Source organism: Staurois parvus, unplaced genomic scaffold, assembly GCF_062004578.1.
Source record: "Staurois parvus isolate SC_StPar_1 unplaced genomic scaffold, SC_StPar_1.0 ptg000287l, whole genome shotgun sequence".
Lineage (NCBI taxonomy): Eukaryota > Metazoa > Chordata > Amphibia > Anura > Ranidae > Staurois > Staurois parvus.
In genome coordinates this window covers 27037005-27061916 of record NW_028318083.1, presented here as the reverse complement: position 1 = coordinate 27061916, position 24912 = coordinate 27037005, and the positions used below count along the sequence as shown (strand labels likewise).

The window sequence follows — 24912 nt, the reverse complement described above, 5'->3', positions numbered from 1 at the left end:
TGGGTGCTGCAATTTTTGTATCTCACATAGTACTTACACAGCGATTTTTCAAACGCAATTTGTTTGAAAAATATACACTTTTTTAATTTTAATGCACAAAAACACAATATACCGTATTTTCCGGCGTATAAGGCGACAGGGTGTATAAGACGACCCCCTAATTTTCCAGTTAAAACATAGGTTTTGGGCTATACTCGCCGTATAAGACTACCCCCCTTCTGAGGCAACACCATTTAAAAACATCAGATTTTTTTATTGAAATGGTTATGACTTACCGGTACTTAAAATCCTTCAAAATCCTCATGTTCATCCTCTGACATCATAAGTTCATGAATGACATCTTGTGATACATTTGTAAGACAGTCATCATATGGATCAAATTCCATATCAGATGGTTACCGCTGGATGTGCAGTAATACGGTAGCTTCGGCTACATACAGTATACAGTATATATACAGCCTGCTGGATGTGCAGTAATGTACATACAGTATACCGCGCTGAGCCAAGCTGGCTCAAAACAAATGTCCCTATGACAGATTAATCTGTCAGCCCGCTGGATGTGTGGTATATACAGTATACTGAGCCAAGCTGTTTCAAAACGTACCGGTACGTCCCTACGGTAATCAGACCGCTGGATGTGTGTATGTACAGTAGCTGAGGCTACATACAGTATACGCTGGGCCAATCACGGCGAGCGATGTATTCTACTAATGAATACAAAGCCTGCTTGGATTGGCTGAGGTTGTGACATCATCACCCCACCTCTCTGACTCAGCCAATTCGAGCAGGCTTTGTATTCATTAGTAGATTACATGACTCGCCGTGATTGGCCCAGTGTATACTGTATGTAGCCGCAGCTACCGTACATACACGCATCCAGCGGGCTGATTACAGTAGGGATGTACCGGTACGTTTTGAAACTGCTTGGCTCAGCGCAGTATACTGTATATACCGCCATCCAGTGGGCTGACAGATTAGTCTGTCATAGGGACATTTGATTTGAGCCAGCTTGGCTCAGCACGGTATACTGTATGTACAGTATTACCACACATCCAGCCAGCTTGACCCAAACAAAGTCAAGGTTCACATTTTATACCCCGCGTATAAGACAACCCCCAATGTTTAGGGTATATTTTTAAGTATAAAAAGTAGTCTTATACGCCAGAAAATACTGTATTGGCCAATTATTTGGTATGATATAAAAGATGATGCTATGCTGAGTAAATAGATAACAAACATGACATGCTTTATAATTGCGCATGCCCTGTGCAATGGCAACAAAACTGCATACATTTTTAATATCTATAGGCAACGCTTTAAAAGCCTTTACAAGCTACCATTTTAGATTTACAGAGGAGGTCTAGAGCTATAATTACTGCCCTTGATCTGATGTTCGTGGCGATACCTCATATGCATGGTGCAATCACTGTTTCCATACTGGCACAGGGTCAACGCTCACGACCGGGTTAGACCGGGCGAGGGTTCTTTTTTTTTTTTTCTGATTTATTTCATTATTTTTACACTGTCCCTTTAATTTTTTTTTTTTATAACTTTTAATGCTATCTCGGAGAGGGAGGGGGGGCATTTACTACCGCTGCTTGTAAAAGCAATCCTGCAGCTAATTAGCCATTAGGAATGCTTTTACATGAAAGCCCATCACCAGCTGAAAATAAATGATACCAGGATGATGCCTGCAGCTGCAGGCATCACCCTGGTATAACCATTCAAAGTCCAGTGATGTACCAGTACGTCGCTGGTCCTTGTTGGGTGTATATGCTATGTTCTTTTTTTGTTTATGCAGCCTTTGGGCTGAATGAAAAAAAAAGAGAAGAAATCTCTGCCAGAAAAAGTGTGTCTCATCCGACAGCACTGCACACACCTACTTATGTCTATTCTGAAAGCAAAACCCTGTTGCTGTCAGAATAAACAGGTCAGTGCTGCAGTTTGACATTCCTGCAAAGAAATCAACAATGGTTAACAATAAAACATTAACTCAATAAAACAACTTTGTAATTGAAATATCTCTGCAAGGAAAAGTGTGTGGTGGTATGCCCACCATTAGAAAACCTCCCTTCATCCACCCACTTCTAATGGTGGGCACACATGAAATGTGCCAACAAATATAAAATATATATGCCGAAGCATATGGGCCATCCACCGACTGGCCACCCCAGGCCCCCATGCTTCTGCATATATGCTCTTTTTTTAACTGCGGATGAAATATCTCATCCAACAGCGCTGCCCACACTGATTTATGTATATTCTGAGAGCAAGTTCCTGTTGCTGTCAGAATAAACAGGTCAGCGCTGCAGCTGAAAGCATTCCTGCAAACAGAAATGGTTAACAATAAAACAGAAACAATAAAACAGTAAAAGTAGAACAATCAGAAAAATGACAACAAAAAAAAATTATAACTATTTTTGGTTTTTACAATTTTTTATTTTTTTGGGGGATTTGTACTTTTAATTTTTTTTTTTAACTTTTTTTTCAAACTTTAAACATTTTCAAATGCGATAGCCATTTTCTTGACTACCTAACATCTTTCGAGACCCTGTGTAACTGTGCCCTGAACTGTGCCGTGCTGTGCCCTATACTAATACTCTACTAGTGTATGGTAGAGGTGGAAGCAGGTCTTGACGCAGAGGCCAGATTGGTCAGGACAGGAGTGACAACAAAAGCGACTGTCACTTCTAATTCCATGTCTGCTACAGACACAACATCTTTTTTGGGGACTTTGGGTTGGGGTTCCAGGAATGGTATTGGGAAAATGCCTCTCATGCAGCCAGCTAACTGCATCTGGGATGGGGGTTTGGGGTGCAGCACCTTCTGGATACAAAAGGGCCCTGTTGATCTTTAACTGGAATTTTAGGTAGAATTCATTATATCCAGTTGCTTTGTAGAGAAAAAAAGCGTTATATAAAGCCAGTTGAAATAAATAAACAGACACTTTTTTTGTACCAGCGTCTGGCTTTTCAGGAAACTAAGTACGGCTTCATCATCTGGTCGTTGTAGTCCACCCCTCCCATGTTAAGGTTATACACAGACACAGAGGGGCTTCTCAACAACACCAGCTGCCGTGGCAATTTGGATGGTTGTATCTGCGTGAATGGAAGACTGGAGGTAAACATCCCGTTTGTCCTTCCACTTCACTGCGAGCAATTCTTCGTTTCTCAAGCAGGCTTTTTCCCCCTTTCTAAGACAGGTATTTACAAGCTGTTGGGGGAAGCCCCGGCGATTAGATCGCACAGTGCCACATGCGCAAATTCCCAGATTGAACAAATGTCTAAATAGTGGCACGCTTGAATAAAAACTGTCCACGTATAAGTGGTACCCCATATGGAAAAAGGATGACACCAAGTCCCAAACTATCTTGCCACTACTCCCCATGTAGTCTGGGCATCCGGGGGGCTCCATGTGACTATCTTTTCCCTCATAAATCCGAAACTTACATGTATAGCCTGTTGCCCTCTCACAGGTCTTATACATCTTCACCCCATATCTGGCACGCTTGCTGGGGATATACTGTTTGATTACAAGGCGGCCAGAAATTTGAATGAGGGACTCATCGATGAAGATGTTTTTATGGGGAGTACACACATCTGCAAATTTTTGGTTAAAGTGATTTACGAGGGGCCGAATTTTGTGGAGCCGGTCAAATTTAGGGTCACCTCGAGGACGACTGAGTGTGTTGTCGTTGAAGTGCATAAAACGCATTATCGTCTCATATCTATGCCTGGCCATGGCAGCAGAGAACAGGGACATGTAAACAAGCGGGTCTGTGGACCAATACAACCGCAATTGGTTTTTTTTATTAATGCCTATGTTGAGGGTTAGGCCCAAAAAAACGTTAAATTTGGAAACCGTAATGGGTTTCCATGCGAATGGTCTGGCAAGGTTTGAATTTGGGTTGGAGGTGATTAATTGTTGTGCTTATAAATTGGTTTGATCCACAATCAGTGCATAAAGATCACCTGTGAAAAACAGCTCAAAAATATCAACTGGAGTATTTAAATTTGCTGTTTCCACCTGAATTCCGGATTGGGCAGTGAATGGGGGAAGTAAGTGTGCTTCAGAATTTGTGGGCTGCCAATCGGGATTTGCAAGCACATCCGGAAGGATACTAGGGGCTCTACGGGCCTGTCTGCGATTTCTTGGTGGCCGCGGGACACTACTTGTGCTCGCCACCGCACCAGCTTGTACTGCACTTATGGAACTCGCCATGTCACCAAGTGATACTGCAGTGCTAGTATGTATAGGACCAGGATGGACTAGGCCGTTGGTGCTTGCCAGTTCACCAAAAGGTAGTGCGGCACTAGTAATGACACTCTGCTGCATATGAGAGTCATCATGCGTTTGTACCACCTCAGCAACCTGGGAATGGGGCGGGTACGCCTGATCTTTCCAGTGACCTCTTCTCCGTCGTCTGAGCTATCTGTCAGGGTGCCGCTGCTGTCTATAGGTTCGTATTCTGAGCCTGATTCTGTCAGGGAGTCTTCCCCTTCGCTCTCAGCTGACATGCTCAGAATCCTGTAGGCCTCTTCACTAGTGTACCTTTGCTTGGACATTTTGGCCACTAAATTTATAGGTACCTAGTGCGATTCACGGGAAAAAGAGCGCCTGGCTGTCAGGGACTGCTTGAACCGCTATAAAAAAATTACCGACAAGTGCTAACAGAGATTGATTCTGTGAACACTGCGGTTTTGTGTGTAATGTATCAAGTGACAGTTATCTACTGACACTGCACTTGCTGGGGGAGAAGGGGGGGGGGAGGGCGTAGGGGCTAAACGCAGGTGCTGGCAGGTGTCGGGGCTGATCCCACTAACGCTGCGTTTTTGTGGATACTGTAGGAATGTGAACGCTGGTATAGTGCTGATCTGATCAAAGATATTAATCCAATCAGACACTATACTAGCAATGGAGGTTTAGCGTGCAAGTGAGCGTGTTCCTGGTAATCAAAGGGTCAAATGTGATTACTTGTGTACTAGTGGCAATCTGACGCTATCTGGGAGGAGCGCTAACTGACGCTGACACTGTCGGAAGTCACCAGTGACACTAATACAGTGATCAATAAAAATCTGTTCACTGTAATCAACGACACTTGTGACAGGGCAGTGAAGGGGTTAAATGGGATTACTGGTGTACTAGCGGGCAAACTGGTGCTATCTTCGAGGGGCGCTAACACTATCGGAAGTCGCCAGCAACACTGATACAGTGATCAGTAAAAATCTGTTCACTGTGGTCAATGACACTGGTGACAGGGCAGTTAACTGGGGGGGGGGGCGATCAGGGGGTTAAATGTGACCTAGGTGTGTTCTAACTGTGAGTATGTGCGGTTTTACTCACTTTTACTGTGTCGTCTTCTCTCTCTGGGACGGAATGTGCCCAGGCAGAGAAGAATTACATCATATCCTGTCCTGTGTAACTGTCAACACAGGACAGGATAGGACAGGGACCGATCATCCAATTTCAACCGGACATCACTGGCTGGAACCGAATGATTGATCCCTCGGGGACAGCCGCGGGTCGGCGGCGGCGCGCACGCGTGCCCCCCCTGCCCACGAAAACCTCGGGAGCGCGGAGCACGTTTAAAAACGTGCTTTTGCGCAGCCGTGCCACCCTGCCACCATTTTAATGCAGTGGATGGGCGGCAAGAGGTTAATATATCAGTTGGTCTCAGAAGGTTGTTGGTGCCTTTCGGTGTTACAGCAGCTCACCCTTAGCGCTCACTTGTATGCCTTTTATCCTTATTATTTTTTCTACAAGAGCCTGCAAAGTATTGCAGCCATGATATGCTGATCATGATTAGATCAGCATGCTTGCAGTCTGTTTAAACTACGCTGCAGTGGAAGATGGTATTTGTAGTTCATTCAATCATAGATTGTTGTGAATGAATGATGTGGCTGTGTGGGAAGAGTCCCCCAGAGCTGTGACGATATCAAATGTGACACATGAGAACCCCCTCCCTCTTTCTCAAGGAAAAGCAGGGGTCACTGAACATGTTGTACCCTAAATACAGGTGCAATTTGTTCAAAAGATGAACTTATCCTTTAATTCCAGAAGCTGTGGAGTTGGGCTTTATATATCATATTTAAATCATAGAGCAGGCCTAATACCTTTTTCAGCTGTGCCTATATGTGCTCCATTATGAGCTAGAGAAATCTGAGGCTCACAGATAACTGCTTAAATTGTGTATTGTTGAAGAGGTGATTGTAGCCGTATTAGTGCACTTGCAACAGAAACAATTGAGTACTGATGTGATACTTTTTTTATTTGCACTAACATACAATTTTGAGGAAAAGCTTTCAGGATATGTCCCCTTCTTCAAGGTCCAGGCAGTACTACTGTCCTAGATTAAAGCTTTTTGGCCCAGAAGAAGTAAACAGTGGAGGAGGCCAGATGCAAAGTAGCTGGGAGGGGCAGGGGTTCTATGGTCATGTTAGAGAGAGTGGACCAATATAGTTTTCATAAAAAATATTTAAAACAAAATTGTCATTTTCTAAACTAAAATAATCAGATATCTACGCCCTGCAATAGAATAAGATGAATTCTTACCTCCCCACTAAGTCTTATAGCGACATAGCAGTTGGTGGAAGGAACCATGATGCTTGTTGTAAAACATTTAATCTTACCCAACCTAAGTATCAACAGTGGTGCTGCGGTATTGCCTGCATGGATTTTTGCTCTAAGAGACAGCAAAGAATGGACTTGCTGCCCACCAGAGAGGTAAGTATTTATCTTCTTCTTTTGCAGGGTGTAGCTGCCAGATTTTTCTTAGAGAATTGAGATAGATCACATTAAGGTAATAAAATGTCACTGAGAATATTGATGATGTTTCAAATTTTACAATGAGTGGTTAGTGTAACTTGATGTTAATAATAAATAGGATAAACAAGCATAGGATTGTTCTCTCTAAATAGACCCAATTCTCTTATGACAGAAACTAAGCTCACATCTTTATCTAAAGACTAAGGGGCCACCCATTGAGAACAGAAGAAAAGAAATTGCATGCAAACTTGGGGATGGGGAACTTTATAGTATCAGCAATAAAATACGGAATTTACTGCTTTTCGTGACCTGTCTTATGGCTCATTGGCTAAAAAAAACTAGTATTTAAACTTTTCTGTAACTTTCTTTCTCTGTAAAAAGTCCATGAAATGATTTAAACACACTGTCATGCAATAATCACAGACTGCTGGTTGCTCCCATCAGTCTTTGTCTTTGCATGAAAGTAGACTGTGTACTAACTAATGCTTGATCAGATAACTGACCTGCTTGTTAAGTGACAGTGTTGTTATTTTTTAATTTTATTTTGTCTTTTCCTAAAAAAACATCATCAGAACAAATATGGAGAAGTAGTTATTAAACTGTTAAACTGCACTAAAATATAAAGTTGCAGCGCTAACACTAAAAATATTAAATGATGTATAATATATATAAATTGTAAACACTGTGAAAAAAATTTCAAGTAATCCATGGATCCTTAGGTACAAAATCACAAGGGCAGCACAGTGGCTAAATGGATAGCACTTCTGTCTGGCAGCACTAGGTCGCTAGTTCGATTCCCAACCATGGCACCACCTGCCTGGAGTTTGCATGTTCTCCCTGTGTAAACGCTGTTTCCTCAAAGTTTCCTTTGGGTACTCTGGTTTTCTCCCACACTCCAAAGACATGATGGTAGGTTAATTGGCTCCTGTCTAAATTGGCCCTTGTATGTTTATGTATGAATGTGAGTTAGGGACCTTAGATTGTATGCTTCTTAAGGGTTATAAACTGATGTGAATGTACAATATATATATGTAAAGCGCTGCATAGATTGACGTTGCTATATAAGTCTCTGTAATAAAAAAATAAAGTGATCAACCCATATATTATGCAAACAACACATAACCGCAAAAACCCATCTCTAGTAATGTATGATTATTCCAGAAATTATCACTACAAAGTGTTTAATGCTGTATAATAAAGTCCACATTAGACAGTGCTTTGTGCTCTCTGTCAAAAGTCCCAAAAAAACTTCTGTGCAAACTTTACTGCAAGATCAGAAATTTGTGCCACACCTCACATCCGTTGGGTTAAAGACACTCATTAGATGGATACTCCATACACCACTATTGGACTTTCCAGCCCCTATCTAATGTTTCCGTTATGGGTATTCAGGTGTTAGCATCATCATGAGGAAAAAAGTGTCAAGAACAAAGAAAAAAGTGAGTCTCCATAGCATAGTACCATTTTTATTAAAGCGTAAAATCCAAAAGCAAAGGTACTCACGTGTAGATGTGGACAGAAACCGCATTTCAATTAACCAGCAAGCGCTAATACATCAGTATCCCACTTCATGTAAGCATGCGCTGCAGAGACGTGACGTCACCCGGAAGTCCATCTCAATGCATTTCATCATCAAAATGGACATCTTCAAGAATGGTACGCCTGGCATCTGCAACGCTTATTATGTATGGGGAAACCACCTTCATTATTTTATTAAATATTTTAGTCAGCCTATATGGTTCCAATATCAAATGTGTTAGTACTGTATATGAAAAAACTAAGAATACATACAACCTAAAAAATAAATAAAACTTATTATTAATACCATATATGGATAAAAGAAGGGATCAAAGATCCCAGCTAGTTGCTACTACTCAACCAGCACCATTTTGTGTAAAAAAAAAAAAGGAGCATACATTCTATAGTATTGTTTCACATATACTATAAAACACCCTATAGCAAATATGACTTATATGTGTAAACGGATAAAATGGCTTTATAAAAATATATTTAAATGCATATGGGCAACATGAGCATTAATCAAATATAACATTTCCTATATAGACAAATATATTAACTTGACAAAATATATATATAGAATTCATATAGGCATTATCTCATATCATACTGGGACTTATCAAAAATTTGCGTGGGGCCTAGCCTTGAAGTTTAAGGCAACCCATAGATAATTAATTTTATTTTTTTTGTTCTATCAGCTGGTTGAGCGAAATAAATTACTCCTACTGAATTATTGTATTCTGACAGCAAGGAGACTTCCCAACAATCAGAATACACTGATCAGCGCTGCCGGCTATAGCTGATCATGCAGAAATTTTCCAACAGGCTCATTGTATATTAGTTGGGACTTCTGTACGACCAACCTGCCCATACACGTGGATTGAAATTTGACAGCAGCGGGTGCATGGTCCCAGCTGAACTGGCCAAATTTCAGTCCATGTTGGGACGGTTTAAGTAACTGAACCCTAAATTGTCTAACCCAAATTTATGTGCTGATCCTAATCTTTACAATTCTGCCCTCCTGCTCTCTTGTTGTCTTTTGTAGTCCTCCTTTGGTGTGAAAAGTTTGCCCTGCTAGCCATGAGTCTCTGCTATGTATTCCTAATTGATTAATTGGCAATACCCCCACCCAAATCAGTATAAATGTAGGCCTTCCTTAGGGGAGGCACAGCCAGGGGTAGCACAGCCAGGGGTAGCATTGGCAACTATCATCATGAATAAAGGATTGATCTTGGATTAAGTATTGCGCATTACACTTCGGTGAATGCACAAAGCAAGAAGCAGACAACTTCAAATACTAATCAGACTACAGGTGACCTTTTCCCCATCCAGTTTTTTCAGCTCTTATCCAGTCTGCTTCATCTCCACTCTGTAACATGCACTCCTTACTCCTCCTTCTCACAGTTGTATCCTCTGTCTTCAAACGCCCTCTCCTTCACACCTCTTCTCCACCCCACAGCTTGTATATATCACCCTCACTCCTGTCTTCACCTATTACTGTACTATTACTGTACTCATCAACTCCTGCTAATTCTGAACCCACACACTAATAAAATCTCCAGGACATTGGAACTTGTCCCTCCATATAAGTCATACTCCCATATTACCTCCCTCACCCTTCTGCTTCTCCTAACATCTGGAGACATTTCCTCAAATCTTGGGCCGCCATCATTTTCCTTTGATCAACACACCCAGCCCTCCCTACACTCTTAACAGCAGCTGCAATCCACACAATCTGGTTACTATTCCTCTTTTTCCTGTGCCCTCTGGAATGCCCACTCTCTCTGAAACAAACTCACCTGTGTCCATGACTTTTTTTTTATCACAAACTCATTTAACTTGCTGGTAATTACAGAAACCTGGCTTTATGAATCTGACTTTCCCTCTCCTGCTGCTCTCTCCCATGGTGGTCTCCTCTGGACTCACTCTCCCAGGCCTAGTGGATGGAAAGGAGGTGGAGTTGGAATCCTCCTACCCCTCAAAGCACTTTTCAGGTCCTTCATTCACCTCCCTCTCTGTCCCTCTCCTCATTTGAAGTTCACTGTATTCGTCTGCTCTATCCAGTTTCTTTAAGAATTGCTGTGATCTATCAGCCTCCTGACCGGTATCAAGCTTCCTTTATGACTTCTCTGCCTGGCTGCCTTACTTTCTCTCGTCTGAAATCCCCACTATCATTCTTGGTGACTTCAACATCCCTGTTAATCTTAACTCTCCTGCTACCTCTAAACTTCTAAGCCTAACCACTTCTTTTGACCTAAAACAATGGACACATGCTTCTACTCACTCCAATGGTAACTGCCTCGACCTTGTATACTCCTACCAATGCACTCCTTGCAACCTCACCAACTTTCCTTTTCCTCTCTCTGATCACTCCCATATTAGCTTCACTCTTTGCTTGGCTTCCTGCTCCTAGGCTTCCAAATACCAAACAGTTACTCGTAGAAACCTTCGCTATCTTAACCCTTCTCTTCTTTTTTCGGCAACAGATTATCTCTATGACAAAATCTCAGCCCTGTTCTGCCCCAACTTGGCCACTTCTGTCTACAATAGTTCACTGTCATCCACCCTACAGCCCTGGCAAACAGACAACACCAGATGCCTCAAAAAATGTAGCCGTGCTCTGGAACGTTTATGGCGTAAGGCTAAGACCCAGCAAGACTTCGACCAATATAAATCTGCCCCTCAAAAATACAATTCTTGTCTCCACGCTGCCAAACAGACCTATTTTATCACTCTCATTAACACCCTCTCACGCAATCCCCATCAACTCTTTTCTACCTTTAACTCTCTACTTCGTCCTTCTTTACCTCCACCCACTAACTCACTCACTGCCCAGGAGATCGATAATCACTTCAAAAATAAGATTGATACAGTTTGTGACAATATCTCCACTGTACAGATATCTCCCTCACCCTACACTCCTTGTCCATATGCACAATCTATACTTCCCTTGTTTAACCCAGCTACTATAGAGGAACTTGGTAAACTGTTTTCTAAAGCCCACCTAACCACCTGCCCCATAGACCCTGTTTCCTCGCAAATACTACGGTCACCCTCTGGCTTTATTCTTTAACTCATATCTTCAATCTCTTCCTTTCTACTGGCATCTTCCCTAACTCTAAAGCATGCGCTAGTCACCCCCATAGTTAAAGAAGCCTCACTGGACCCCACCACTCTTAGCAACCTTAGACCCATCTCCTTACACCCTTTTGCCTCCAAACTCCTTGAACGTCTAGTCTACAACCAGCTGAACTGCCACCTTATTGAAAATAACCTTCTCGATCCCCTTCAGTCTGGATTTCGCCCACAACACTCCACAGAAACTGCTCTCCTAAAACTCACAAATGTCTTACTAACAGCTAAAACCAATGGTCACCATTCCGTACTCTTACTCTTGGACCTCTCCGCTGCCTTTGACACAGTTGACCACCCCCTCCTCCTCAAAAAACTCAATTTATTTGGTCTCCGTGACTGTACTCTCCTTTGGTTCGAATCTTACCTATCTGACCGCACTTTCAGTGTCACTCTACTTCCTCCTCTCCTACTCCTCTTACTGTCCGGGTCCCCCAAGGTTCTGTCCTTGGACCTCTCCTATTCTCGATCTACACTTCTTCCTTGGGTCACCTGATAGCTTCCCATGGTTTCCAATACCATTTCTATGCTGATGACATACAAATCTATCTCTCTACTCCTCAGCTCATCCCATCAGTTTCCTCACGTATCACCGATTTACTAACAGACATATCAGACTGGATGTCACACCACTTCCTAAAACTCAATCTATCCGAAATTGAGCTCATAATATTTCCTCCTCCACATGCCTCTTCCCCTGATTTCTCGGTCAGGATCAATAACACCATTATCAACTCATCCCTGCATGCCAGGGTGCTAGGTGTAACCTTGACTTCTGAACTACCCTTTCAGGCCCACATCCAATCCCTGTCCAAATTATGCCGCCTCAACCACCGCAACAGCTCCAGAATATGCCCCTTTTTAACGAATGATCCCACAAAGCTCCTGATTCACCCCCTGGTTATCTCTCGCCTCGACTACTGCAATAGGCTATCCCCCCTCCAGTCCATCATGAATACTGCTGCAAGGCTCATCCATCTTACCAACCATTCAGTGTCTGCTGTCCCTCTCTGCCAATCCCTTTACTGGCTTCCACTCACCCAACGAATAAAATTCAAAATACTAACAACAATTTACAAAGCCATCCACAACTCTGCCCCCAGCTACATCACCAACCTGGTCTCAAAATATCAAGCAAAACGCTCTCTTCGATCCTCTCAAGACCTTCTGCTCTCTAGTTCCCGTGTCACCTCCTTCCAATGCTCGCCTCCAGGACTTCTCCCGAGCTTCTCCCATCCTATGTAACAACCTACCCAAATCTGTCCGGCTATCTCCTAATCTATCCACCTATAGACGATCCCTGAAAACCTTTCTCTTTAAAGAAGCCTATCCTGCTTCTACCTAGTAAACCACCATTTATTTCCTCCATCAGCTCATGCTCCCAAAGCTATTACCTTTTGTATCACTCAACCCTCCTAGCTCTAATGAGCAGGGCCCTTTGTTTCCTCTTGTACCAAATTGTATTGTAACTGTAATGTCTACCTTCATTTTGTAAAGCGCTGCGCAAACTGTTGGCGCTATAGAAATCCTGTATAATAATAATAATAAATTACAAAATTAAATAAGGGATGCTCAGAGGAGAGTTTTCAGGCTAGTAAACCTAATAGACAGCTTGTGGTACCAGCTCTCGGGCAGGACTTTAAAAGCTTAAGAAGGACAACATATTCACGACAAAATAGATTTAAATACATTTTAAGGATCATGGGTATGACCTTGATCTGAGATACAGTATGTAATATTGAAATCATTGTAAGGACTACTGGTAATCTGGTGCCTATTCATATTTTCACTTTGCCACCAACCTCTCCAGTGCTCCATTGGAGACTGCCCTATCCCTGAAAATCCTACGCAGCAGTGGGTGTAAAGTGGTGTTTTATGTAAAGAAGAGTGCTATGAAAATGCTGCAGGTGTAATGGTTTGTGGGATCCAAAGTGGCTGTCTTGCCAATGTTTTTAATATATGGCTGGTGTCATCAACAGTAATTTACAGGTAATATACAGTTTTGTTGACTCTCCTGCAGTGACTAGCTGAATACAAAGACAAGGTGGTCCATCAAGCCTGACCCATTATTTTTTCCATCTACTTACTTTGGAATAACTCACTATCTCAGCTGGAAGTCAATTCCAAACATCAACTACTCTTTTGATAAAAATAATACAATGTACTTTCAAAGATTAGTTTTGAACTTTCCTCTTACTAGTTTGAGGTTATGTTCTTGAACTTAGCTTCATATTGATAATACTGCCCTTTTATATCTTATACATATTCTTAATGTAGAGTGAAAATAAAGTTTGAGGACTGTTAAAAACATGGTAAAACAATGGGCAACCACTTTAACACTATGCCGGTTCTAAAAGGGGAATTGGTGTCTGTTGGACAGATATGTCATTTGTTAATTTGACAAAATTCTATTCCCCAGACCATGAATATGAATGTAAACCTGTAATGCCCATTATATATATCCTGCTGTATGCATAACTTTCCTGTCAATTTTCTTTTGAAATTTGCAGTTAATGTCTAAATCTAAAACACAGCTCATAATAAACCTAAAAAAAAAAATATTTTATCTACTTCAAGTCCAGACTGTTTCATCCCCGTCCAGTCCAGACCATTTTTCAGTTTTCAGCGCTGTCACACTTTGAATGCCTTTTACTGTTGAATGCCAGTCAACACTGTACCCAAATAATTTGTATTCTTTTTTTGAGACAAACCTTTCTTTTGATGCTATTTTTTTTAGTTTTTGTTATAAAATTTTGCAAATAAATAATCTTTCTTAAAAATTTTGTGCCAAAATGTATTCCGCTACAATCCTTGGTAATAATAACCAAATTCCCAGAATTAAGGTAGAAAAAAATTACAGCTTGCTGCTTCTCCCACCTCCCTAATTACTTACCTGAGTCCTCAATCAATCGAGCGCTGTACATGGCTAGAGTTCCTCTCTCCACTCTCCTCATCACACAAGGACTTTTTTTCTTGATGACACTGGGGACTAGTGTGGCCGCAATCATGAACACTACTACTGACTTAAGTCTAGTACACATGATGACAAAATCAGACGAAAAATACAGCTATCGAAGTAGTTGTCTGATGATCTCATCGTTATTGCACAGCTTTCGAGAGCCAATCATGACAGTTCATGCAAAATTATGGGACTGCTGTGGCAGTGATTAGGAAAAATATGACATGTGTGGCAATGATTAGAGACAATATAAATGGCGTGGCAGTGATTAGGGACTGTATAACTGGTGTGGCAGTGATTTGGGACAATATGACTGGTGTAGCAGTGATCAGGGACACTGTGAGTGGGTAGCGGTGATTAGGTATACTGACTGGCAGCACTGGTCTGGTGACATTGTACTGCTGCGGCAGTGATCAGAGACAATGGTTGGTGGCACTGACAGTGCCAGCCAGCCATTATACATTACCACTGCCAGAGCAGTATAATGTCATTATAGTGACACTGCACTTGGTGTGGTGACAGTATGCAAAAAAAAAATATTTTTTTTTTTTTACTATTTTATTTTACGTATTGTCATCAGAGCAGTGCAGTGTCACCATGTGATTGGCCCTGTGCTATGGCATTGCTGTGACCACTCACAGAGATCACAGTAGTAAACAGTGGCTTAATGAAGTACAGTCATTGCTTACTAATGCTGACGGTAATTGCTGTGATTGGCCACAGTGATCACATGGTACAGGGCCAATCACAGTGATCTGTTCCCTGATCTGTGATCTGTGTCCAGTATCTACATTGGCTCGACGGGAGGAAGTTAAATTTAAAAATAATTAAAGCTGATCTCCAAGTATAATCTTTATTGCAGACTTACTTTGGCTCAGCTTGTTTTAACATAAGTATGCATATCTCATACCTGAGGGGCTGCTGAGGAAGAGCTGCTGCAATGATAGCCATAGTCTTCTGGGTCCAGTACTGAGCAGCTTCCCTCTGCACTCTGACCATAGGGGTTCCTTGCTTGGCACCATCGGTATTCACAGAACACCTTTTAATTTTTTTAAATGAATACAAAGTGCTCTCTGATTGAATGAGGTGGAGAGGAAGGGGTGGTAATGTCACAATCTCTGTGAATGGCGGCAGTGGTGAGCAAGTGGTCCCCCCATGGTCACTGTGCATGGATGAAAAGCTTCTTTGCACAGGACCTGAAAAATCACAGATAATGCTATAGAAGTGCCAGCAATACTGCAGTATTTGTTACCTTCCATAGCGACCACTCAAATTTGAGATGTGCCTAATTACATGTTGTTGTGGAGTTCAGCTTTAAATATATAAAAAATAAAAACTAATAAAGAAAACCACAGAGTTGGCTTTCTTTAGTTGCGTTTTACACATGTGGATGAACAAGCCATAAATTGTAGGATGGTATTTCTGTACAAATGGCACAAATCAATGTTGCATTTTCTAGGAAAGTGCTCATTTCAGTCTATAGAGTTCCACTGCATGAACCGTATTTTTCTTATTTGACACTCTGAATATTCTGAAGTTTAAAAACCCTACTTACTTCAGTTCCAATCTGAAGGAGCTTACCATATGATCACAGTCTACTACATTCACACTGTCATATTGGAGACCATTTAACCTGCCCATATATTTTTGGCATTGCAAGAGGAAACTGGAGCCCCCAGAGGAAGCCCACTACACAAACTCAATGTAGACTGTAGCCATGCTTTGTATATTAATTTAAGGACCCTTGAACTGCAAGAATGCTAACCACTTAGTGATTATGCTGCCGCTAAGGTTTTTCAATTTTAGGTGGCTGAACTATGATGACTCTGAAAGACCTTTCTTTTCATAAAAACTATACATTATATTCGCCTGACTCTAGGGTTTGTTGAGTCAATATTTTAAAGGACTGTAACATTCTCTGATTGGGATTACAGATCTGGAAAGATTTGAGTGGTATACTTTGCTGAGTGCGTGCATATTTTCTAACCTAGTAATTTCATTGTTTCAAATGAACATCTAGTTTTCATTATGCATATAATGTCTACAATATGCTTGCAAAATTGTTATCTGCTTTATGCAGCCTTACAGATGCCTTAGATTAAGTAACTACCTTCTCTTCACAGCCACAGATAAACTCTGTACCTATGCCAAAGATGGATCATTTAATTGTGATTTCTTAATTATTCATGTGATTGCTTCAGAGCAAAAAGAAATAAAGCACATCTTCTATAGCAATGCATCTCAGTTGTTACTGTTTCTTTAACTAAAATGTCTCAGACTAAAAAAGTCTGTGCAGAGCCTACAATAAAATAGCATGTAATAAAAGTAACAAATACTGGTCATCTGCTTGGTTTTGTTCCTTTGGGTTCTGTGGACAGGAAAAGACAAGATTTAGGATGTCACTGCAGATACAGCTTCAGGAAGCAATAAGTACATATGAGAGGAAAAAAAACTGCACCACCGTGCTATTCATTATTGACTTTTACATGTCAATAATTAACAGCTCATCAGTGCATTTCTGCAAATATGGCTTATGTTCCTAAACAAGGGAGTATCTTCAGATAATTGGAACCTATTGAACTCTGTTCATCTTGTGCTGCATATAGATCTTTCTTTTGTATGCGCATTACTGCTGCAGCTTGACAGGACTGGCTGCTTTTTTAATCATCAACTATGAATTAAGTGCAGTTCTGTTGTCCTGTGCAGTTCTAATTCATGTGACATTAAAATATAGCACACCACCGAAAAGAATGATTGCTTTGCAGTAAATTATAATACAGGTTTGGGATCTCCTACTTAGGTTAGGGGTAAATACACTGCTCAAAAAAATTAAAGGAACACTTTGAAAACACATAAGATCTTAATGAGGAAAAATATCATGCTGAATATCTATACTGATATGGGCTGGGTAATGTGTTAGGAAATTAAAATTATCAACCTAGAGAGGACTGAATTCAAAGACAGCCCGAAAATCAAAGCGAAAAAATGTTGCAGCAGGCTAGTCCATTGCATTGCAGCAACTCAAAATGGTACTTAATAGCCCCCACGTGCTTGTATGCCCCCACGTGCTTGTATGCATGCCAGACAACGTCTGGGCATGCTTCTAATGAGACGATGGATGGTGTCCTTCCAGATCTGGACCAGGGCATCACTGAGCTCCTGGACAGTCTGAGGTACAACCGGGTGGTGTCGGATGGACCAAAACATGATATCCCAGAGGTATTCTGTTGGATTTAGGTCAGGCAAGGGTGGGGCCATTCAATGGTATCAATTCCTTCATCCTCCAGGAACTGCCTGCATACTCTCGCCACATGAGGCGGGGCATTGTCATGCACCAGAAGAAACCCATGACCCACTGCACCAGCATAGGGTCTGACAATGGGTCCTAGGATTTCATCCCAATACTTAATGGCAGCCAGGGTGCCATTGTCTAACCTGTAGAGGTCTGTGCATCCCTCCATGGATATGCGTTTCCCAGACCATCACTGACCCACCACCAAAACGGTTACGATGTTCCAGGCATCATAATGTTCTCCACGGCTTCGCCAGACCCTTTTACATCTGTCACATGTGCTCAGGGTAAACCTGTTCTCATCTATGAAAAGCACATGGCGCCAGTGGCGGACCTGCAAACTCTGGTGTTCAATGGCTAATGCCAATCAAGCTCTATGGAGTCGGGCAGTGAGCACAGTGCCCACTAGAGGACGTCAGGCCACCCTCATGAAGTCTGTTTCTGATTGTTTGGTCAGAGACATTCACACCAGTGGCCTGCTGGAGGTCATTTTGTAGGGCTCTGGCAGTGCTCATCCTATTCCTCCTTGCACAAAGGAGCAGATACTGGCCCTGCTGATAGGTCAAGGACCTTCTACGGCCCTGTCCGGCTCTCCTAGAGTATCTGCCTGTCTCCTGGAATCTTCTCCATGCTCTTGAGACTGTGCTGGAAGACACAGCAAGCCTTCTGGCAATGGCACGTATTGATATGCCATCCTGGAGGAGTTGGACTGCCTGTGCAACCTCTGTAGGGTCCAGGTATCGCCTCATACTACTAGTAGCGACACTGTCCCTAGCCAAATGCAAAACTAGTGAAAAACAGTCAGAAAAGATGAGCTGGGAAAATAAATGTCAGTGGCCTCCACCTGCAAAACCATTCCTGTTTTGGGGGTCATCTCATTGTTGCCCATCTTGTGTGCCTGTTAATTTCATTAACACCAAAAGCAGCTGAAACTGATTACCAACCCCCTCTGCTACTTAACTGACCAGATCAATACCCCATGAGTTTAATTGACTTGATGCTATACTCTGATTAAAAAGTGTTCCTTTAATTCTTTTGAGCAGTGCGTATCTCTCTCTCTCTCTCTCTCTCTCTCTCTATTTATGTATGTGTATATATATATATTGCTATACACACACACACACCATATATTGGTGTCATAGAACAGAAGCTTGTGTAGTTCACTTACCCTTCTGCCATATTATTTATACTGAAATCTTACTTTGTTGTTTAGTGTGTTTTGCTAGGTAGTCAGCGATCACCGTGATTGCAACTTCTACTATTATTTCTATTGTATCTCTATGATTTCTTTGTAGATTCAAATAAGATTTCTGTGTCAGCATTTGTAATTTCTAAAATGTGTTCATGATGTTTTATTTTGTAGCTGTTGTGACTGGCTAATACATGTGTGCAAAAGAAGAAAGGAGCTGAGAGCACGAACAGTGTGGCTAGGATGCCCAGAAAAATGTGAAGAGAAATATCCTAGGAATGCTATAAAAAATCAGAAGTACAACATCTTTACATTTATACCTGGGGTAAGATTGCTGCTTCTGCAGTATTACAAGTGTAGCATTAGACATTCCAAGCATTAGGTTTCTCCTGTGTTTTAGAAATGCCAATAATCTTATTAGTTCATCAACCATTGATAATAATTTAAATACTTTGTGTATTTGTATGTTTTTTAGCAGGTAGACAAATATTAGTCTTTTATGTATAAAGTCACTAAAAGCTTCTGGAGAGCAAGTTTAAAAAAAAGAAAACAAGTTTATAGGTTTTTTTTTCTTAGGAATACATACTGTAAAGCTGGAAACTTATAGCTGAACCTTAAAAATTGCTAAAATTGTTTTTAAAATGCTTCGGCTTTGGCTTCTTAACATGTTTGTATTATTCTACTTTATTATTGGATGACTAAGTTTCGCTAAAATAAACAAAAAGAAAGTTATTAAAAACAAAACAAAAAAAAAGGCTAGGTTCACTAGTGCAGTGTGATTATGATCCTGGCATCGGATGGTGCCCAAAAACCAGTGGCTCATCCCTGCTGTCAGAGGTCGGGGGGGATTCCCCACTGACAGCAGAATGCAAACCGTGTGCGGGTCCCCCCTAGTCCATACCAGGCCTTTCGTGTCTGGTATGGATTTTCAAGGGGGCCCCAAGCCAGAAAAAAATTGTGAAGAGTCCCCCTACCTCACAATTCATACCAGGCTGTCTGGTCTGGTATGGATTTAAAGGAAACCCCATTGGTAAGTAAACATGACGTTCCTCAGAGACCCTTTCCCCCCCCAGGTGACCCCCGTTTGTTTACTTAGCAGCAGGTCAGGGCCTGACATTTATTGTGATTGATGATGGATTTACATCTGGGTACATTTAAATTTTTTTAAAATAAAGGACTTGTCAAAAACTGTCTTGTGTTTTAATTACTTTTGACTTTTCCTGATCAATAAGTAGTAGTATGTTGAGAATATATGTGGCCTGGTATGATTCAAGGGGGGGGGGGGGGGTGGAGCTCACTTGTCTCCCTTTTCTGGCCTGTCAGGCTGCATGCTCAGATAGGGGTCTGGTATGAATTTTTTTTTTGGGGGGGGGGGGGGGGCGGGGCACGCCATTTTTTTTCTGTGGGGTTCCCCTTAAAATCCACACAAGATCGAAGAAGCTGGTTTGGATTTCGGGAGGCAGACCCCACACCTTTCTTTTTTTTTTTTGTAGCTTGAGTTCCCCTTTAAAATTCATACCAGACCCTAAGTGTTGGCTCCTTTGCTTAAATTCTGCTGTCAGAGGGGAATCTCCAGCTTACAGCAGGACTGACTCATCGTTAGGATGCCAGCTGGTTCTGGCTCCCAGACAACCAATGACTTATCCCTGCTGTTGACAGCAAGTATCAGAATGAATATCTCCATTATTTGCAATACACTTTTTTTAGTGTCCCTTAAATAGTATTTGCCCTATGCAAAAATTTCAGGAAATGCGTATAAATTATTCGCTCTTCAAGTGTTTAAACTTCCAAACTTGGCCGTAAAAATTACACCATTTAAGCTTAGTCTCAGGTGGATGATTAAGTGTTGCATCACAGCCCTTATAAGGATTCTTCCTCCTTCTGTTTTGCCATGAGAACTACAGGATAATTGACAACTTGGTGTATTGCTCTCTGGACATGCTTACTCCACTTCCGCACCCTACTCCATGGGTACCCCACAGTAAATACCCCCACTGGTAGAAGTGGTAGAAACCAGGTGCAAAGGAATAGCAGCAAAAGTCTAGGCATGCTCACTCTGCCAAAGGTTTACAACACACTTAAGATGCTAACAATGCTGCCCCTGCTCCGGAACAGGACCCTATTTTAGCACTGGTCTCTGCATGCGATTCTATCTCTATCTCAGAACCCTCTGCATACTGCTATATACCCTTTCCAGCAAACTTTGCAGTAAATAATAGGGATTTTTAGTTCTTACATATTGTAATACATGTTTAAGCTGGCCAACTGCATCAAAGTTATTACTTTTGGCCAGTCCTACTCTACTCTGTCAATGCAAATGCTACTGTGGACACAATGCCAAACGGGTGTATCTATTGTGAGGAAAACAAGGCGTTTGTTTAGGGCTGCAATTTTTAGGGGTTGCAAAATCGCCCCCCCCCCCGAAGAAGTGACATAGTGAGCAGCACCGGACAGAGGCATGCAAGGCCGCCATCTGAGGGGTACCGGTACTCCTGTAGCTGGCCCGGACAGCTGGAGGATCGGTGTGGTGGGGGAGGGCAGTTGCGGAAGGATGCACTGTGTATCTCTCCCTCCAGCAGCTGAAAGTCGGTTTGAGGTTTCTCCCCCTCGCGCCGGCTTTCTGCTGCTGGAGGGAGAGACAGACCTGGCTGGATGGAGGGGTGCCCTGTTGTTCCTGAGTGTCCGCTCTCCGCTGAGCTCTTTCCCCCTCCCGCACTCAGAGCCAGGACCAGGGGACAGCCTGGAGCAGGGAGAGAAGTGGCTGAGGAGGTGAGCTGTGTTGTGTTCTCTGGGCTCTCCCTCCTGTCGTCCATGCCTCACGGATAGATCATATGGGCCTACACACACGCACACGCACATGCACACACACACACACACACACTATGATTGCCACCCCCTGGCCACATTTCCTGCTGCCCGGAGATCAGCAGCCCTTGGAGGAGGTGGTGGGGGTAATCATACTGTGTGTGTGTGTGTGTGTGTAGTCCCATACGATCTGAGAGAGGGAAGAGAGAAATAGAGAGGGAAGAAAGGAAAGAGAGAGAGAGGGGGGAGAGGGGAAGGAAGAGAAAGAGAGGGAAAAGAGAGAGAGAGAGAGAAGAGGGGGAAGAAAGAGAGGGGGGAAGAGAGAGGGAGAGGGGGGGAGAGAGGGAAGAGAAAGAAAGGTAGGGAGGGAAAAGAGAGAGAGGCGGGGGGAGGGAAGAGAGAAAGGGAGAGAGAGAGGGAAGAGAGAGAGAGAGCAGGAAGAGAGAAAGGAAAGCGAGAGATAAAGAGCACAAAAAGAGAGAGAGGGAGAGAGAGAGAATGAATCATATACAGTGGGACAAAAAAGTATTTAGTCAGCCACCAATTGTGCAAGTTCTCCCACTTAAAAAGATGAGAGAGGCCTGTAATTGGCATCATAGGTAGACCTCAACTATAAGAGACAAAATGAGAAAAAAAATCCAGACAATCACATTGGCTGATTTGGAAAGAATTTATTTGCAAATTATGGTGGAAAATAAGTATTTGGTCAATATCAAAAGTTCATCTCAATACTTTGTTATATATCCTTTGTTGGCAATGACAGAGGTGAAACGTTTCCTGTAAGTCTTCACAAGGTTGGCACACACTGTTGCTGGTATGGTGGCCCATTCCTCCATGCAGATCTCCTCTAGAGCAGTGATGTTTTGGGGCTGTCGCTGGGCAACACGGACTTTCAACTCCCTCCAAAGGTTTTCTATGGGGTTGAGATCTGGAGACTGGCTATGCCACTCAAGGACCTTGAAATGCTTCTTACGAAGCCACTTTTTCGGTATGTTTGGGATCATTGTCATGTTGGAAGACCCAGCCACGTTTCATCTTCAATGCCCTTGCTGATGGAAGGAGGTTTGCACTCAAAATCTCACAATACATAGCCCCATTCATTCTGTCCTGTACATAGATCACCTGTCCTGGTCCCTTTGCAGAGAAACAGCCCCAAAGCATGATGTTGCCACCCCCATGCTTCACAGTAGGTATGGTGTTCTTTGGATGCAACTCAGCATTCTCTCTCCTCCAAACACGAAGAGTTGTGTTTCTACCAAACAGTTCTATTTTGTTTTCATCTGACCATATAACATTCTCCCAATCCTCTTCTGGATCATCCAAATGCTCTCTAGCAAACTTCAGACGGGCCCGGACATGTACTGGCTTAATCAGGGGGACACGCCTGGCACTGCAGGATCTGAGTCCCTGGCGACGTAGTGTGTTACTGATGGTAGCCTTTGTTACGTTGGTCCCAGCTCCCTGCAGGACATTCACTAGGTCCCCTCGTGTGGTCCTGGGATTTTTGCTCTTCGTCCTTGTGATCATTTTGACCCCACGGGGTGAGATCTTGCGTGGAGCCCTAGATCGAGGGAGATTATCAGTAGTCTTGTATGTCTTCCATTTTCTAATTATTGCTCCTACAGTTGATTTGTTCACACCAAGCTGCTTGCCTATTGCAGATTCAGTCTTCCCAGCCCGGAGCAGGTCTACAATTTTGTTTCTGGTGTCCTTCAACAGCTCTTTGATCTTCACCATAGTGGAGTTTGGAGTGTGACTGTTTGAGGTTGTGGACAGGTGTCTTTTATACTGATAACAAGTTCAAACAGGTGCCATTGATACAGGTAATGAGTGCAGGACAGAGGAGCCTCTTAAAGAAGAAGGTACAGGTCTGTGAGAGCCAGAAATCTTGCTTGTTTGTAGGTGACCAAATACTTATTTTCTACCATAATTTGCAAATAAATTCTTTCCAGATCAGCCAATGTGATTGTCTGGATTTTTTTTCTCATTTTGTCTCTCATAGTTGAGGTTTACCTATGATGCCAATTATAGGCCTCTCTCATCTTTTTAAGTGGGAGAACTTGCACAATTGGTGGCTGACTAAATACTTTTTTGCCCCACTGTATACATACACTTATTGAACTCTCTAAAAGGGGGGGTGGGGGGGGGGCGCACAATTTTTGTGTTGCCTATGGCAGCACAAAATCTAAATACACCAATGATGCCAACATGGGGCAAATGGACACAAAGTGGGGGAGAACTACTAGATTTAGGTCTGGCTACTGACCTGCAATGCAACAGAAACAAGATATACCTGTGTTCAAGTCCCAATAGTTTGTACATGCATTTATCTGTCAGGTGCTCAAGGAGTGTATCTACATTAACACTAGAAATTGCATGTACAAGCTATTGGGATTTGAGCACAAGCATATCTTGTTTCTGATGCATTGCAGGTCAGTAGCCAGACCTATCTCCAAAAGTCCAATTTTTTTAGGTATTCGTCTGCTCCTTGGCTCTTCCTTTACCCAGAACACTTAGGCCTCATTCTAGATATGGCCTAAGCAAAGGTTTTCATTCAAGCAAGTAAACTTGCCTCCCATGCTCTGACCTTAAAGCAATTGCAAAGGTTCATTATTTTTTTTTCTTTAATAAATTTGTGTATACTTACCTGCTGTGTGCAGTCCTCCTCTTCTCGGGTCCTCCACAGGCTCTCCTGGCTCCACCTGTCTGTCGTGTGCCCCCACAGCAAGCAGCTTGTTATGGGGGGGTACCCTCTGCTCTGTGTGTCCATTCACACGTGGAGTTGCAGCTTGGTCCCGTTCCCTCTCTCCTCATTGGCTGACTGGCTGTGATTGACAACAGTGAGAGCCAATGGCTCCCGCTTGCTGTCTCAGCCAATGAGGAGGCAGAGACCCGGGACAGCCAAGGCTGTCATTCACATCGCTGAATTGTGATGAGGCTCAGATAAGTATTGAGGGGGCTGGGGGAGCTGCTGCACACAGAAGGTTTTTTACCTTCATGCATAGAATGTGTAAAGATAAAAAACCTTCAGTCTTTACAACCATTTTAAAGTGTTACTAAACCCACAACAGTAAAATCAGTCTGTGTATGCAGTAAAGCTTGCTTGTTATACTCACTGTGAAACCTAAGGGGTTAATCCTCTGCATTGTGTAAAAATGCTGTTTGATCCTCACATCTCTGATCCTCCTCTTCTTCCAATGTCCTCCTCCTATGTCCTGATAAGACCATGTAGAGACACTCTTACATTCTCAG

The 24912-nt window shown here is 42.5% G+C and overlaps 1 protein-coding gene across 2 annotated transcripts in view; it reads left to right on the top strand.

Annotated features, from left to right (window-relative positions):
- The window catches only part of ATP9B (ATPase phospholipid transporting 9B), a 451056-nt gene that overhangs the window by 36415 nt on the left and 389729 nt on the right, over nt 1–24912 (top strand). For both annotated transcript variants that reach the window (XM_089682349.1, XM_089682348.1), the window contains exon 3: nt 19030–19180. In XM_089682349.1, the coding sequence (XP_089538475.1) occupies nt 19030–19180 (151 nt within the window). The remainder of the gene's footprint in view (nt 1–19029; nt 19181–24912) is intronic.